Raw genomic sequence first — 18,689 nt, 5'->3', positions numbered from 1 at the left:
CTCCAACAAAATGGCTGTAAAACGAAATGTGGAGGAGTGCGGATTTCTTGTGTCCTTACTGTGAGAGTCCTGGCTGCTGTATTCACCTGCATGGACAGCTTTGTTTTGGCAGACCTCAGATAATGCAAGTTTATTTTGTGTGCAGATACAATGTATTGGACACTTTTCTTTTGCATTCCATTTAACCTTTGCATGAGAAGTTATGATGTTGTACATGCTAGTGGCTAATGTGATCATGATCGTATGTTCCTAGGTTTTTACTTCTGAGTGCTGTGGATTAATTGCTGTGGACATTGATTAGCAGCTTTTTGTACTGAAATCAAGATGTTCTGCTGGTGGCTGAATGTAGATATAAATCTGGGGGTAGGAATTGAACCATGCTGCACCAAAAACGGGTGCAAAGGATACCAATTTAGTAGTGGCACTGCCTGTATCCAATCTCCATGGACGTTAGTCATGCTGCTAAATTCATGGAAAGCATTCATTTAGGTGTCCCAGTCTGCCATCTGAAATCGGTGTTAGACCCCTCTTTAACATAACATCTGTTGAAGAGCTCTTTGGAGAAATTAGTTATTGATGAGTACCTGCCCCGCTTAAGATTCTTCAATGTCTTCCACAGCTGCCGACAGGCAGGTTTTAAACTTTTATTTAAATAAATCTTTCTGTGGAGCCAGGAGGAGCAGGAGTGCTCCCTCGGACTTCAGAGTCTGGCGAATGCCCCTTCCATTGCCTGATATAACCCAGATGATTCTTTTAAAATATCTAACTTTACAGGATTCAGTAAAACTAACTCCAGATCCAACATATTAATTTGTGAACTGAAATGTTTCATAACATGCACCTATAATAATCCCAAACAGTAGTGTAATGTACATTCACACTAACGCATCTATCCCTGTCCCCATGGCAGTCCAGCAGGCAGGTATAGGATTACATTAATTGTGGGTGTGCTGATGTAATTATTTGCATCAGACAACTTTCATTTTTATTAGCTGCAGATGGGAGAAGTATGAGTCGGGAGCTTTGAAACAAAACCTTAGATCTAAGATCTGATGATCAGTCACGCCCAAACATGAACCTGTCTTTCCTCCTTTTAGACGCTGATTAAGCTACTGTGCATTTCAAATAATTTCTGATATGAGATCAGGCATTACCGTTGTTGCTATTCGCAGAGAATATGCCCTATAATTTCTTCTGACTCCTTCAAAAAATTGTGTATGCGGTCCAATAATAAAAAAATGTACAAAATGTGATTTGCAGCAATAGGAAGGGCAGAATTTTGTGCTGTCAGGTGGATCTAACTGGTTTCTCCAGACTGGGGTTTGCAATATATTTTTATTGGTTATTAATGTCACTCCTGACATCTTCCTGTTGATGTTGGCTACCCTAATAGGAATGATACAGGCATTTTCCCCTAGTTACCACACAGTGACAAAGGGACCTCCCATCATGAATGTGTAAACAAACTGAAACTGCTTTCAAAAGGTATACAACATAACTAGCTGCCACAATCCAACTCCCAGCAGTTTGCATTTTACACCACAGTTGCAATAAAATGCTAAATATAGGAAACTCAGTGCAATTTTTATTTAATTAAGTAACGTTTATCACTGCTGAAGCACCACTCCCTAATGCATTTCCAAACACTGGAAATTCCACAAGTGTGTTGAGAAGACTGCCTCAATAAAGCCAGCTACTGTATACATAGTGGGAACATCGTCCTCATATTAAAAGCAGGTACAATTAGTCTTGAAGAAAATAAAGCTCTACATGAGACAACTGACAGGTTTGTGCTATGGAAGAAAATTCCTTTGAGGATTTTTTTTTTAAAAAGCTATTTTGACAGCTTGCTTATTTAAACAATAAATAAACATGCCTGTGATTACAACCCTCAGAAACCATCAGCTCCTCTGAAAACATTCCTGCCTCAGGTTTGTGCAACTCTACCAGTGGGAGAAAGTAACACCTGTTTTTGTTTGTAACGATCTCCTTCTTGCCTGCCCCTTTCTGATCTTTCGAACAGAAGAAGCTGGGCAGAAGTTTTAAGGCCCATTCCTCCAAGGTATCTCAGAGAAAATGGGTTCCTTTACTCATTCGGGGAGGAAGTTAAGGTTGGAGAACTGTTAATGCCCCCCCCCCCGACCTCAGTAAAATGGCAATGCCTTTTTGAAGCCACTACTGACACCCCATTCCTTGGTGAATCACCAGGAAATACCTGGGCAACATATAATCCTCTGCTGTTCATGCAGGGACTGAGCATTCCTGGGAACTATGGGGAGGAAATGGGCTCCTGTTCTTAGGTTAATTTTGAACTTAAAAATTATGCCTTGGTCTATGTAACTTGTTTGTGGAAGATATTGAGGCATCTTTTCCTTCATTTGCTAATATTAATAAAGAAGCTGGTATGAGTTTAAAGCAAGTTTCTCAAGTTATTCTCAAGTCGTCTTTTTCACTCTCATTAGCTAATGGGGGAGACATCATACTTTGGGTCTGTGATGGTCTTACAAAATGTTTCAACCCCATTAATGAGATTATTTACCCCTCCAATTCACCTTTTGGTTTTTGTCTCCTTTTCCATTCAGTCCTCGTCTGAAGATGGTGCTTTGTGTTGGGGTAGTGCTACACAAACAATGGCAACCCTCAATATTTCTCCCAAATGGCCATTCTTCACATATGAGCCATACACTTTGACCGCATTGGCCATTATAGCTGATCTTGATCCTATCCTCGCTGAAGGTTGTGATGTTTTTAGCAGCCTTTGTGGGTGAAAATGTTATATCTCATTTGATTGTTGGTGGCTTAAATAATATTGAAATCAAGGTGCTCAGTGCATTTTAAGTTTGTGTTCTTTCATCTGCCAATATAAAGGAATTCCTTTTCTATTTACTCACTGGTTAAAACCTCTTCTGAAACCTTCCAGTTAAAAAGCCCAGGTACATTGTCATTCTCTCAGCAGTAATGAGCGACATGCCAATCTTCTGGTGAGAAAAGGCGACTATCAATCTCTCCAGTGTACCAAATGGCTAATTTTAATGTATTAGTAGAGGTGTATGAAACATTTGTTTTGAAATATGTTTGTGTAGGAGAAGTGATTATAGTGCTAGAGACGGGACACTGGATGAGCACTTACGTAGCCTGGAGTTTTCTTTTCAAAGTAACGTTTAATAATAACTTAGTCCCCATAAACATCACAGCTTTACTTCTAAATTGTGTGGCAGGTTTCAGAGCACTGTCTGCAGCTTGTACATAAGTGACCTTGTGCACATACAGTTGCTTCCATGTTACGTTTGTAAGTTTAAGTTTTGGCTGAATACCATCTCCAACAGCGAGGATATAGGCTAGGAATACAACAATCAAATTTGACTGTGGCTGAAAGAATGCTGGTCAGCAGCCATTCGAGCTATATCTTTGTTTTGTCACCAGCATTACTGTCCCTCCCTCGAGTGCTACACAGAAAACACATCTGCAGATAATATTCTGCCATTGCAGCGAACAGTGTCATTTTATTTATATATTATAGTGTTGCCATCGGCAATAATGCTTTGGTATCAATGCAGTGGTCAAAAGACTTTTACTGTAACAATGCATTGACTGTCTATACTCACCAAGGTGATTTGAGTTATGTGGTTAATTAAGGATGGCAAATGCAATCGGAACATGTCCCAAATGGTGGAACCTAAATGAAAAAGTAGTAACTAAAATGTTGATAATTTAATGTTGGCCATGATTAATCAAACCTAAATTGTTTAATCATTGCACCCATGGCAATGATGATGTAATTGCACCTTCTACATTCAGCTAGCATGCACAAACTGTTACTGTTGATTAGTCAGATCGAGAATTGATGGCATTTATTTTGTTGCTGTAATTGAATTGCAATATGTTAAAAATGTCCTGTCATCAACAAGAAATCATACTCTTCGGGCCCTGTTGTATTGTTATTAATACATATTGACTCAAATAACCTTCATATCTGTCAACTTCTGGAAGCAATTCCACCTGTTCCTTATTATTAATTTATATTTATCATTCCCCCAAATCTTCTTCCCCTTTCCTTCTTCCTCACACCCACTAATGGATTCAGGCAGCTTCCTGTAATTTTTCCAAATGGGCATGCTTCATATGTGAACTGAAGATCACCATAGCTGAGCCAGGTCCTGTCCTTACCTAACATTCCCACACATTCAGATACCAACACAGAATAGGTGTCTAAGAATCAGAGCAGGAAACTTGGCCGGGATTTTATTCTGGTGACCGGGGATCGGGTGGGGGTAGAGGGTGGAGACCCCACATTGGCCCTCCGTCAGACCCCTGGTGCAATTTCACAGCAGGCAGCCAATTAAGTATCAGGGACGCCATTCCTTTAAGAGTTAAGCTCCCACCTGCAGAGTTGCCGGCCAATCAGAGGCCTGACAGCTCTGCAGTACCCGTAGTGCCACTGGGAGCAGTAGCCACTGCCAGTATTGCAGGAGGCCTAAAGTGAACAATATGTCAAAGGCTCCAGGACAGGTAAGTGGCGTCGGGGTAACCGAGTCCAGTCAGGCAGGGCCTGGCGATGGGGTAGGGAGGGAGGTGGTTGATGAGGGTGGGAGGGTCTTACCGCCGGAGTGACCATCGCTGCCAGGGGGGCCCTCAGGACCAATGCTTTGCTCCCTGAGGAAGGACCCCCTCCACCCACCACCCCTGCACCTCCCCCCCCACCCCCCAAGGAGACCACCAGGTCTCACCTGGCGGTGCCTCCACATGGCGGCAGGCCCCTCTGACTTCAATAAAATGGGAGCAGAGTGGGCATGCTGCCCATGCCACCCCTTGCCATTTTGCGTGCCTGTGCCTCCATTCCCACCTGCAAGGGCAGCAGAAAATCCTGCCATCACAAGGAAGGGGCATTGCTGAGGGCATTGTCAATGGCGGCACTGAAGCAATCGAGGATGAAGGTATCAGCATACCTAATCCTTCTCTCATCCTGCTTCTCTCTCATCCCCAATCTCTTCTGACCAAGAACCTGCAGAGGGTGTAAGCACACACTTCTTACTCTCTCTTCTCCCCTCACCGCAATCCCCTTTGTCCCCTTTCCATTTTAGATACCCAAAGAACTGTCCATTTAGTGGATGAAGAGGAAGAAGAAAGTGAAGATGATCAGACACTGTCACTCTTAGTTACAATCACCATCTCAGATACTGACACGCGTTTTAGAGGCTACGATAGAGGATGGATCTGCACATAGTGAGACATCGGACACAAGTGTGCAGGAGCCAGGGCAGGGGGAAAGGACATTGCAAGCACCAGCTCACTAGAGGGTGAGATTGCACACAAGGACTCAGCTTGAGGAGTTTAATGGGGAAGTCGACAGAAGAAGGCTGATGGATATGCATAACAAATGCTTGGTGCATTGGCAACTTCCATTGCAGCACAAGCAGCAGCCACCTAACATCTGAGTGCTGCAGTGGAAGCTCAGACTGCTGTCAGGCAACGTCAGCTTGCTGCCTGCAAGCCCATGCTGCTGCCATCATGGCTGTGGATTACAGAATGCGAAGGAGTTGCAGTCCAGCAATCCATCTTCCAACACATTGCTAGGATTGCTGAGGCGCTACTCCGGGGGAGTGGCAGTGGTTCCATGGAGCACGAACCTGCTGTCTTCTCTCAGGAAGACACCATTCATCCTCTCCCCTCCACCACCACCACCCCCCCCCCACCCCCATCACTCTGCCAGTTGTTGTTGCCTGTCAGCCAGTGAGCCCAGACTGCTGTCACCCATGCCGAGATGGTGTAATCCACAGGTGGGCCTTTTAGGCCCAGAGTGGCTCAAAGTCATCCTCAAAGGCCATCTTCAGTGTTCTCCATTAATAGTCAACAGCCTTCCACCAGCTATGCTGCAGCCACTGAGTAGCACTGTGCAGGACAAGGCAAAGGCACACGGGCGATAGGCACTAAGGGAATGCACAAGAGTGATTAGTTGACTTTTGTATGCAATATGGATTAATTTCATTTATAAATTTGGGTTGGAAAGTTTATCTCGTGAATGTCCTTGATTTCTGCATTATGGCCAAGGGGTTGCTATGATGGTCAGTGATAGAGGGAAGGTAAGGTGTGGGCCTGTTGGTGAATGGGATTGGCGTTGTGGTTACTGGTATCGCACTTGGATGAGTCATACATGGACAGCCCGGCCAGAAAGAGATTGTCCAGGTTGCCTCCTCTTTTCCTCTTCCTCTTCTGCTCCTGCTCCTGAGCTGCTCACTGTATAGCTGGTGGCAAGGCTGTTCCCTCATGATGGTGAGGTTGTGCAGAATGGTAGTTCTTGACACTTGACCAGCTGCGTACTGCAGGGATCCTCCAGACGGGTCCAGACAGCAGAAATGTTGTTTAAGCATGCCAGTTGTCTGCTGTATCATATTTCATACGACAACAAGGCTTTCATGTTGTGCATGTGTGCGTGGGTTGCACACCAGAGTTATCAGCCATATTGTCAGCGAATAGCCCTTGTTGACCAGTAGCCACCCTTTGGTTTGCTGTAGTGGCTCAAATGCAGCTGGCACAGTGGACTGCTGCAGAATGAAGGCATTGTGACCTGCATGATTCACTTCCTATGGTCATCCAACAGCTGAGGTTGAGGGAGTGGAATTCCTATTGGGTCCATTTTAGGGCAGAGTTGCTGTGCAGTGCCTGCAAAATGATGTGTGTGCAGTCAGTGGCACCCTTCACCAAGGGGAAGCTTACAATCCTAGCAAAGCTGCATGCTCATTCTGCCTCTTTGTCACTGGCAAGAAGAATGAAATGTAGTTAGTTCTCTTTGAATAGAGAGACTCAGTGACCTCCTTTATACAACAGTGAATGGCAAACTGCAAGCATGGAAGGAATCAGATTCTTGAAAGTTCATCACCATGGTCACCTTCACAGCCAGCTGCAATGCAAGGTTTCAAGGTTGCAGTTGCGTCTATAGCAGATGGCAGATTTCAGTGAGGACATCCTCACTGAAGTACAGGTAGAGAATTATTCACTGCAACCCTAGGCAAATATGGTCTCCCGCTGACAGCCCTTCTCCCTCTCCTCCTCCTTCCTCTGCAGCAGCTTGGCCTGTTATTCTCCAAGTCATGCTTTATTCTGAGGGGCATGCCTACTAGTATGCCCATGTCTGGGAGCAACTGGTAAGTACAGAAGCCTTAAAGTCAAGAAAAAGAGCTTCAGCATCTGCCACACCACTCCTTGTAGACGTTTGCAACTTGGAATGACTATAGAAAGCAGCAAACTCTTGTAGAGTCATAGCAACAGCCAGAAGAAATCAACCAGTAACTAACCTGTAATTAATTGATGTTCCTTTTAAATAGCACTGGATGCATGTTCAGCGAAGTTAAGTGAGGGCGTCAGCTGGAACAGTGAGTTCCAAAATGGCACTGCTGGTGCCAAATCGGCATTTTGCGCTGATAGATGTCACTATGTGCCTGCTCTGCATACTTCTAATGGATGGTCACTGCATGCACTATCACCTGCACCAATATGGCGTCTGGCGCAGTTCACTCCACAAACCTCGTGTATGCCGTAGATGTCACTTTGGAACTCTTAGGACACACCTAGTGCCCAAAAAACAGGTGCTAATAAGCCCAATTTCTCACCCTTTTTGTCTACATGGTTGAATACCACACTGAATGATACATTTATCCATTGGTGAAAGAATCTCTTTTTTTCTTGAAGTATTTGTCTGGATATGTTAACTATGACACAAGCAGAGGCCATTTTATATCAGCAGCAAAATAAAATTCAACAATTTATTAGAAGTTTGGTAGTCTGTAAAATACAGGTAATCAGGAGGATTTTAAAACAATCTTGAATCTTTTTCATTGTGGGAAGTTTACCCCGCCATTACTGAGATCGGTTTCCCAAAGCACAATTATAATGGGAAGTTTAATTTAAGATGAAATTCTCATTATTATGAGAATTCCACACACAAAAGTTACTGAGTGAGAACCCATAGTTAATGACAGAAGGCTTATAAACCAAAGTATAATTCAAGTGAACAGAAAATCTCTTTTCAATTTTAGCTTTAGGGAGGAATTCTGATCAGCAGTATATTACTCTTGTCCAGGATTTGGTATTTGTCATTTCTCAAAAATCAGTTTATTTTTTTCCCATTAAATTGTGAGATGTGTAATGTACAGGGGAGGTGGTGGCTTAGTGGTATTGTCACTGGACTAGTATCCCAGAGACTCAGGGTATTTCTCTGGGGACATGGGTTCAAATCCCACCACAGTAGAAGGTGGAATTTGAAGTCAATTAATAAATCTGGAATTAAAAAGCTAGTCTAATGATGGCCATGAAATTGTTGTAAAAACCCATCTGGTTCATTAATGTCCTTTAGGGAAGGAAATCTGCTGTCCTTAACCTGGTCTGGCCTACATGTGACTCCTGGGTTGACTCTTAAATGCCCTCTGAAATGGCTAGGCAAGCCACTCAGTTTTATCTAACTGCTACGAAGTCAATCAAACAGAATGAAACCGGTCGGACAATCTGGCATCGATCTAGGCACCGGAAACGACAATGGCAAACCCAGCCCAGTCGACCCTGCAAAGCCCTCCTTATTAACATCTGGGGGCTTGTGCCAAAGTTTTGAGAGTCGTCCCACAGACTAGTCAAGCAACAGCCTGACATAGCCATACTCACAGAATCATACCTTACAGACAATGTCCCAGACACTGCCTTCACCATCCCCAGGTATGTTCTGTTCCACTGGCAGGACCCAGCAGAGGTGGCGGCACAGTGGTATACAGTCAGGAGGGAGTTACCCTGGGAGTCCTCAACATCGACTCTGGATCCCATGAAGTCTCAAGGCATCAGGTCAAACGTGGGCAAGGAAACCTCCTGTTCATTACCACCTACTGCCCCCCCTCAGCTGATGAATCAGTACTCCTCCATGTTGATCACCACTTGAAGGAAGCACTGAGGGTGGCAAGGGCGCAGAATGTACTCTGGGTGGGGGACTTCAATGTCCATCACCGAGTGGCTTGGTAGCACCACTACTGACCGGACTGGTCGAGTCCTGAAGGGCATAGCTGCTAGACTAGGTATGCGGCAGGTGGTGAGGGAACCAACCAGAAGGACAAACATACTTGACCTCGTCCTCAGCAATCTGACTTCCGCAGATGCATCTGTCCATGACAGTATTGTTAGGAGTGACCACCGCATACAATTCTTGTGGAGACGAAGTCCCGCCTTCACATTGAGGATACCCTCCATCGTGTTGTATGGCACTACCACTGTGCTAAATGGGATAGATTTCAAATAGATCTAGCAATGCAAAACTGGGCATCCATGAGGCGCTGTGGGCCATCAGCAGCAGCAGAATTGTACTCAACCACAATCTGTAACCTCATGGCTCAGCATATTCCCTACTCTACCGTTACCATCAAGCCAGGAGACCAACCCTGGTTCAATGACGAGTGCAGGAGGGCATTCCAGGAGCAACACCAGGCATACCTCAAAATGAGGTGTCAACCTGTTGAAGCCACAACTCGGGACTACTTGCATGCCAAACTACGTAAGCAGCATGCGATAGACAGAGCTAAGCGATCCCATAACCAACGGATCAGATCTAAGCTCTACAGTACTGCCACATCCAGCCATGAATGGTGGTGAACGATTAAACAACTAACTGGAGGAGGTGGCTCCACAAATATTCCCATCCTCAATGATGTGGGAGCCCAGCACATCAGTGCGAAAGATAAGGCTGAAGCATTTGCAACAATCTTCAGCCAGAAGTGCCGAGTTGATGGTTCATCTCGGCCTCCTCCTGAAGTCCCCAGCATCACAGATGCCAGACTTCAGCCAATTCGATTCACTCCGCGTGATATCAACAAACGACTGGAGGCATTGGATACTGCAAAAGCTATGGGCCCTGACAATATTCTGGCAATAGTACTGAAGACCTGTACTCCAGAACTTGCCCTGCCCCTAGCCAAACTGTTCCAGTACAGCTACAGCACTGGCATCTACCCGACAATGTGGAAAATTGCCCAGGTATGTCCTGTACACAAAAAACAGGACAGGTCCAACCCGGCCAATTACCGCCCCATCAGTCTACTCTCAATCATCAATAGAGTGATGGAAAGTGTCATCGACAGTGCTATCAAGTGGTACCTGCTTAGCAATAACCTGCTCAGTTTGGGTTCCCCCAAGGCCACTCAGCTCCTGACCTCATGACAGCCTTGGTTCAAACATGGACAAAAGAGCTGAACTCAAGAGGTGAGGTGAGAGTGACTGCCCTAAACATCAAGGCAGCATTTGACCAAATATGGCATCAAGGAGCCCTAGCAAAACTGAAGTCAATGGGAATCAGGGGGAAACGCTCCACCAGTTGGAGTCATACCTAGCGCAAAGGAAGATGGTTGTGGTTGTTTGAGGTCAATCATCTGAGCTCCAGGACATCACTGCAGGAGTTCCTCAGGGTTGTGTCCTAGGCCCAACCATCTTCAGCTGCTTCATCAGTGACCTTCCTTCAATCATAAGGTCAGAAGTGAGGATGTTTGCTGATGATTGCACAATGTTCAGCACCATTCGTGACTCCTCAGTTACTGAAGCAGTCCGTGTAGAAATGCAGCAAGATCTGGACAATATCCAGGCTTGGGCTGATAAGTGGCAAGTAACATTTGCGCCACACAAATGCCAAGCAATGACCATCTCCAACAATAGATAATCTAACTATCTCTCCTTGACATTCAATGGCATTACAATCACTGAATCCCTCACTATCAACATCCTAGGGGCTACCAATGACCAGAAACTGAACTGGAGTAGCCATATAAATACTGTGGCTACAAGAGCAGCTCAGAGGCTAGGAATCCTGTGGCGAGTAACTCACCTCCTGACTCCCCAAAGCCTGTCCCCCATCTACAAGGCACAAGGCAGGAGTGTGATGGAATACTCTCCACTTACCTGGATGGGTGCAGCTCCAACAACACTCAAGAAGCTCGACACCATCCAGGACAAAACAGCCTGCTTGATTGTTACCCCATCCACAAACGTTCACTCCCTCCACCACCAACGCACAGTGGCAGCAGTGTGTACCATCTACAAGATGCACTGCAGCAACACACCAAGGCTCCTTAGACAGCACCTTCCAAACCTGCGACCTCTAGCAACTGGAAGGACAAGGGCAGCAAATGCATGGGAACACCACCACCTGCAAGTTTCCCTCCAGGTCACACTCCATCCTGATTTGGAACTATATCGCCGTTCCTTCACTGTCGCTGTGTTAAAATCCTGGAACTCCCCAACAGCACTGTTGGTGTACCTATCTCACATGGACTGCAGCGATTCAAGAAGGCAGCTCACTACCGCCTTCTCAAGGACAATTAGGGATGGGCAATAAATGCTGACCTAGCTAGTGATGCCCACATCCCATGAATGAATTTTTAAAAAAGTTTTCCTTTGATAACTAGCAGTCAACTTGAGTTTCAAGTTTAATTGTGTTTCTGAAATTCTGGCAATAAAATTAGGGAAAATGTTGCATTCAGACTTGCACAATGGTAATGTTATCCTTTCCCCATTAGCAAATTCAGCAAATCTAATTAGCTCTTGTTCTCCACTGATTGGTGTCCCACAATTCAGACAATTTTGATGCAGAGGCGTTGTGCTGGAAAGCAATATCCTGTATTAAATTCATGTATTTGCATTTCCTCCAACCTGGTTGTTATGATCCACCTAGTCAGGCATGTTTTATAGAAATGGCATAAGTATAAGAGGGGGAGTAGTTCTGGGTCAGTAACTTATCTATTGATAAATCAGATGTACTAATTGAGGTTTTAAGTCATCAATAATGACAATAAGTATTCTCTTTATTTTTTCCAAAGGGTCTTAAGCCAATGGACCACAATGGGCTTGCTGATCCATATGTCAAATTACATTTGCTCCCTGGAGCCAGTAAGGTAGGTTTATGGTTTAAAAGCAGACATTTTTTCAACTGTTTAAGATGAAAGAGTGCAGATTTATCCTATCCATTATTATAATGTGAGACATTTTATGGGTTTCAAATCCAACTCAGCATTATTGATGAAAATCTGCCTTGTTTGTTGACTGTAAGGACTCATGAAATAGTTGGACTGTTCCTCGAGGGCATCCGCTGCACAAAGCTACCTCTAAAACTGCAGTAATTGGTACTAAATTGGCAATTTCACTCAGAACTTACAGGATGGTGTATGTGGAGCATGAGTAACTGCAACAGTTGTACACCACTTCATCTACTGTTGCTTTTATACTGCAGCTCCAACTCTGAGAACAGTGGTGGCAGGGTGGGTTCCCAGCAGGCAGTATTCCATTAATGCTACCTGTATGGAATTCTGATCCCTGGGCCAGGAGAGAGCTCTGTATATGCCTGGGTACACACATGAGCCACGCTTTTCTCCCAGCAAGTCAAATTCTTAGAGAGTACAAGCTGCAGCGTCCACCCCCTTTATGCATTTAAATTAACTGCAGGTAGGTTTTGAAGATCTTGGAGGTTCGCAGGATCAACTGCAGACATTTTTAAACCTGATTTGACACTACACTGGAGTTACACTCTATGGAGTCAAACTGATGCAATGTGAGCCAGTCTCCTCCAGGAAGACTCGCACTGCATCTTTCTGGAATCAGACTGATTCATGACTCTGAACTTATTCTGCAAATTTAGCATCATCGCAAAGTGACAATCACTTCAAATTGAAGCTGAAATTGTATGAAATATTTTTCTGAATACTGACAGTGATGTGCCTCACCTGCTATTGGACAATAATTGACAGGGCACCCAGGATTGTCTGATATGCACTGGTTGGCAAAGTTAATTGCTGGTGGTACATACTGAGAAAATGTAGCCTGCAGTGTAAACAATGCTAGACTTGGCCTCCGAGTGTTTGATGGTGATACTGGGGATCAAGATGTAAGTATCCCATTCCCTACAAATTATATCTCTCACTCTCTGCTCAAAATATATGATAATATTGCATTATTATGCATACAAATTTTGTTCAAGGTAATTTCATAGTATTTTGAATACCCAGCAAAAATAATACTTTAATAGAGATAGATACCAGCACTGAACTAAAATGAGTCTGTACCTTGACATTTTCTGAAGTATGTTTTGTGGTTAACTGCCATTATTATCATTGACTTAATTGAACATAATATACTAGACCACACGTACATCAAACAGTTTGTCTGTTGGACTTCTTTTCAAACTACTGCAATAATAATTGGACATTCTATTATTTTTATTAGTACCAGTAAACAACTTTTGATATACTATTGATTTTAATCCAATGTCATTTATTTCTCATTATAATTCACACAATGAGTGTACAGCATGTGCAATGTAGCTGTAATTATATATTAAAAATCGTGCTTCTTTGACTTTTGCTCATAAGTAAAAACCAGAATTGAAGGAAGCAATTCATCCATGTATTAGTACTTCTATCAAATCTTCTTTTAAAAGAATTGTATCCTATTGTAGGTAAGTGTGTCTGTTTTTCTAGTACACAAAAGGGGTGGCGGGCATTTACCAAAAGTCTATAACTAAACTATGTTATCTAATATGGGTTTGAATCAGGAGGGAACATTATGGTGCAGGCAACTTGAAGGCGAAATGCCTGCCTCTGCCTTAAAGTGTACAGTGGCTTTTATTGGAAAGCCATTTTCCATCATTCGCTCAGTGTTACGCACAGCAAGAATGGAACAGCATCTTGTTGAAGCATGAGATTTCCTGATGCAGTAGTAGAGGCGCGGTTCTGTTTGGCACTCTAAGGCGTTCTGCTTCCGTCTGGGAGGAGGTATCTCTCTGTGTCAATACTGTGTTTATTGTTCAGAGAACTTGCCTCTAAGTATGAAAAATGTTGGAACCTGAGAAAATTAATTGGCAGTATTCCATACCAAGTAAATGAGCACAGTTTGCATGCCACCAAACTGTTTCATCCCATACAGCTGATCTTATAGCCTTTTGAATGCTTGCCATGCATGCCCATTCTGCTACAGGGTACAAATTGCCATTGCTACTTTAATTGAAAGTCTTGACACACTGACAAGTTGAAAGGCATTCACCCAAAAATCCCTTCTATTAAAATCTAGCAGCATGATGTATCCGCATACAGGCTCATACCCACGACAGATGGATTCGGCTCCATAGCTATGAAAGGATGTGAACACGGCCTCTGGCCAGCAGGTTCCTGATCTTCTACTGCCATTAACATCTGCTTACTAATGCTTTGCCTCCAACACTTTCAGCATCTCAACATTGCTTCTTTATCTTCAGGACAAGGCAGCACATAACAAAAGGGAGAAGACATGCACAGCAGGAGGACAGTAAACCAGCAAAGGCTTCAGTGCGCTCGATACTATGACATGGAATACATAGGCAGAGTAGGGGAGGATCTTTGCTAAATTCAAGTCTAGTATTATCCTTCTCATTTTCTTTCTTCTCATACTCAATGCCCAAGGCATACACTTAAGCACAATACCACGTCACATGCTGGGCAGAATCTAATCAGCTCTAAAACTTTTCAAGTTTCAGCACCATTCCAGGTCCCTCCCCCGCAATGGGTCAGAGGTGTGCCGATGGGGAAGCTTACAGTAGACGGCCAGTGAAGAAGCCGCCTCCCCGTTCGCCAATTACGGTGGGTGGGTTCCCGAGGGAGGAGCCCAGGACATCATGGGTCACTCCAATGGAAGCTGGCAGCCCCCACAGAGAGACCAATGGGAGCGCTGCTGAGAGCCGGACTGATGGATCGGCAGGGAGGCACTGCATCTGCCATTCGCGTTGGAGGGGAGGCAAGGTTCGCTGTATCTGGTCATTGGGGACGTTTCTAAGCTCAATGTAATAATGGGCAGACAGCAGCCTTGTCATTTGCTGCTGGTGAGTTCTTCGACAGCCCGGACATGAACGATGCTCCAACCTCCCGCCTTGAGGCCGTCTCCTCTCACCTGCCCGGGGGGCCGACAGAGCGGAGGGCCCGTGCACCGTTCACAAGATCGCTGGCATTCTGTTCAACTGTTCCAAATTACATGTAAAGTAATAATCTGCCGCTCACGGATGGGCAAGCCGCTGCCACTTCTCGCCCAAATCCGACAGCAGCCCACGGAGGCGGGAAAGCGTCGGGAGCTAACGAGACATGCAACTTTCCAAATTTACTCTCGTTCTTGCCTCCAATTCCACGTCCTTGGGGCTGTTAAGATTCCACCTGATATATTTGCATACAAGCAATATCTGAAGGAGCTCATGGAGTCATTGTTCTAAAATATGTTCCTCTGCTCTTTCTATAGGCATCCCAAAGGAACTTACCACAGGTTCCAGTAACCCCCCCCCACTAACCCCCCCCCCCACTAACCCCCCCCCCCCCACTAACCCCCCCCCCCCACTAACCACCCCCCCCCACTAACCCCCCCCCCACTAACCCCCCCCCACTACTAACCCCCCCCCACTAACCCACTAACCCCCCCCCCACTAACCCACTAACCCCCCCCCCACTAACCCACTAACCCCCCCCCCACTAACCCCCCCCCCCACTAACCCACTAACCCCCCCCCCCCACTAACCCACTAACCCCCCCCCCCACTAACCCACCCCCCCCACTAACCCACTAACCCCCCCCCCCCACTAACCCACTAACCCCCCCCCCCCCACTAACCCACTAACCCCCCCCCCCCCACTAACCCACTAACCCCCCCCCCCACTAACCCCCCCCCCCCACTAACCCCCCCCCCCCCCACTAACCCCCCCCCCCACTAACCCCCCCCCCCCACTAACCCCCCCCCCCCACTAACCCCACCCCCCACTAACCCACCCCCCACTAACCCACCTTTCATCGTTCACTCTATCACTGGAAACACCAGCAGAGATACTCTCATGCCGGAGTAGGATTTAAATAGTCAAAGAAAGCTCACCAGATAAATTAAAACCCTTGAGTTATCAGGTGGTGATGGCAATGGAGTGGCAAGCACCTACTGTTTGGAGGGCCCGTATGCATCCTTCATATGCTGTAGAGCTCAGGGATGGACACCTCATGGGTCTTCCATTTAACACAAGGCTGGTGCATGAGCAGTCTGCAAAATCTGGTGGTGACTATGCAGGAATCAATTAGCCTCTGTGCAATCATACATGAGAACTTAACAGATCTGCAGGTAACCATGGAGTATGTGGCAGCGCCAGGGCATCTACATTAGAATCCCCAGTGAAAGATGTCCTAAGCCCAGTAGGAGTACCTCATATAAATGCTCTAAAGGGTCCCTTATACAGCAGCAGGTGTATGACTGGAGTAGATGGATAAGGTTACTTGGATATCTAGGCCAGATAAAATCAACTAGTAGATGTAGCATACTTGGATTTCCAAAAGGCATTCAATAAGGTGCCTCACAAAAGGTTAATACACAAGATAAGGTCTTCTGGAGTTGGGAATTATATAGTAGCATGGATGGAGGATTGGTTAATGGACAGGAAGCAAAGAGTAGGGATAAATGGGGTGTTTTCAAGTTGGCAGGCTGTAATTAGTGGAGTGTCACAAGGATTAGTGCTGGGACCTAAGCTATTTACAATCTATATTAATGCAGACAAGGAGAGCGAGTAATGTGTCCAAGCTTGCTGATGCTACAAATTTAGGTGGGAATGGAAGCTGTGAGGAGGACACAAAGTCATCGGTCCGAGTGTCTTAAGTGCCCTCTTTAGTTCTGACAGAATCAATTGTACTCGTTAGTTTGCTTAACCAGCCAATAATCAGCCCATCTGTTTGACTCTAGTCATTATTACCAAATTAGATCATACTAGAACAGGAGTGTTAGCTATTCAGTAATTGTTTTATTCACTCCTTCAATCAGCAATGGAGCTGTATAAACGTATGTCAATTGATGTAAATGTCAAGGATTAACATGCATGAAATACAGAGTCTCCAAGATTCCAGCTACAAAATATTTACAGCACAAGAACAGACCATTTGGCCCAACAGGCCTATGCCGGTGTTTATGCTCCACACAAACCTCCTCCCATACCTCTTCATCTAACCACATCAACATATCATTTTATTCCTTTCTCCCTCATGTGCTTATCTAGTTTCCCCTTAAGATATTCCCCTCAACTACTCCTTGAGTTAGCAAGCCCCACATTCTAACCATTCTCTGGGGAAAGACGTTTCCCCTGAACTCCCTGTTGTATTTGTTACTATCTTTTATTTATGGCCCCTAGTTCTGGTCTCACCTGCAAATGCAAACATCATCTCTATGTCTACGTTATTAAACCTGTTCATAATCTGAAAAGCCTTTAACAGGTCACTCATCGGTCTTCTTCTTTCTAGAGATAGCCTGTTCAATCTTTCCTGATTGGTATAACCTCTCAGTTCTGATATCACTCTAAAAATCCTTTTTTGCACCTTCTCCAGTGCCTCTATATCCTGTTCATGATATGGATTATTCACAGTACTCTGTTGTATTCTTAGTATGCTATGAGTATTCTATTGTATTCTATTAGGTCAATGATTGGCTTGGTTCAAAACTAAGACCAGAGCCAAATGACTGCACGAGCCAATGAAGATAAAATGTTTGTTTCATGTAATTGTTTTCACCTTTTGGTTGGACAACTACTCCTGAAAGTAGCCAGCTACATCATTGGTCTAAATTTAGTAGCTTTTAAAATGATACCTAGTTTTGATGCAGTCTCAGAAGTAATGTTGCATTTGAGTCATGGGACACATTTGTTTGACTCATGTAAAATTCTTTGATTAAAAACATGTCTTTTGGAAATCAATCAAACCTACATTAAAATGAAAAAGGCATAACCAGGGGCAGATTAATTATGACCTGAAGTATAGGGTGAAATGTGAAGACTGGCTTGACATTTTAAATATAATTGTTAGCTCAACCATGCGTTGTCACGTGATGGTATACAAACTTTCTGTTCTTTCATTTGAATTGTTATAAATATATCAGTGTTTTAATTTTGTGTCTGCTTAATATATGACAGTAATGCTCACCATAAAGTCAAGCATTATACCAGCTATTGCGTATAGCGGGCAAATGTGACCACTATAAGTGTTGGGAACTATATTTCAATTAATGCTGGATTTTTAATTCTGGGATAGCCTATACCTGTATGTTTCACATGTGAGAATGAGTACTTCCGGCCCTCCACATTACCGCCCCTACCTATAAAAACACACACGTACACACACTCGCTCACTTTATTTTATTAGGAAGTAAGCTATATATAACGACTTTACAAACTCTTGGTTTGATATTAATTTACTTGCAGAACAAACGTATAAAATAGTTGTATGTGCTCTGGGCAAAGGCCAAAGAAGCTGGAGTGGATAAATCAAAACTATAGCAAATTCTTAATATCTCTGATTTTCTCCGCTCTCAATTTATTTGTCTATTTGATATAAATGGCTAAAATATTACAATGGTGGTGACAACTGCATAATACTGGACCCTATGCTACTGTGGACCAAATAGTAGAAGATGCTAGATGCCTTATCACCAGAGTATAATCCATGGGCCCTGCTGAGTAGTAGTATAATAAACAGCAACAACAATAACAACTTGTATTTATATTGTGCCTTTAATGCAGTAAAATACCCCAAAGCACTTCACAGGAACATTATCAAACATAATTTAACACTGAGCCACATAAGGAAATATTCGGGCAAATGAACAAAAAACTGGTCAAGGAGATAGATTTTAAGGAGCATCTTAAA

General features: G+C 44.3%; 1 protein-coding gene across 1 annotated transcript in view; it reads left to right on the top strand.

Annotated features, from left to right (window-relative positions):
* LOC137346498 (double C2-like domain-containing protein beta) overlaps positions 1 to 18,689 on the top strand; it is a 273,543-nt gene that overhangs the window by 93,147 nt on the left and 161,707 nt on the right. Inside the window, exon 3 of the mRNA XM_068009961.1 lies at positions 11,838 to 11,912. Coding sequence (XP_067866062.1) covers positions 11,838 to 11,912 — 75 coding nt within the window. The remainder of the gene's footprint in view (positions 1 to 11,837; positions 11,913 to 18,689) is intronic.

The sequence above is a fragment of the Heterodontus francisci genome, chromosome 30, assembly GCF_036365525.1.
Source record: "Heterodontus francisci isolate sHetFra1 chromosome 30, sHetFra1.hap1, whole genome shotgun sequence".
Lineage (NCBI taxonomy): Eukaryota > Metazoa > Chordata > Chondrichthyes > Heterodontiformes > Heterodontidae > Heterodontus > Heterodontus francisci.
This window is presented reverse-complemented; position numbering and strand designations above follow the sequence as displayed.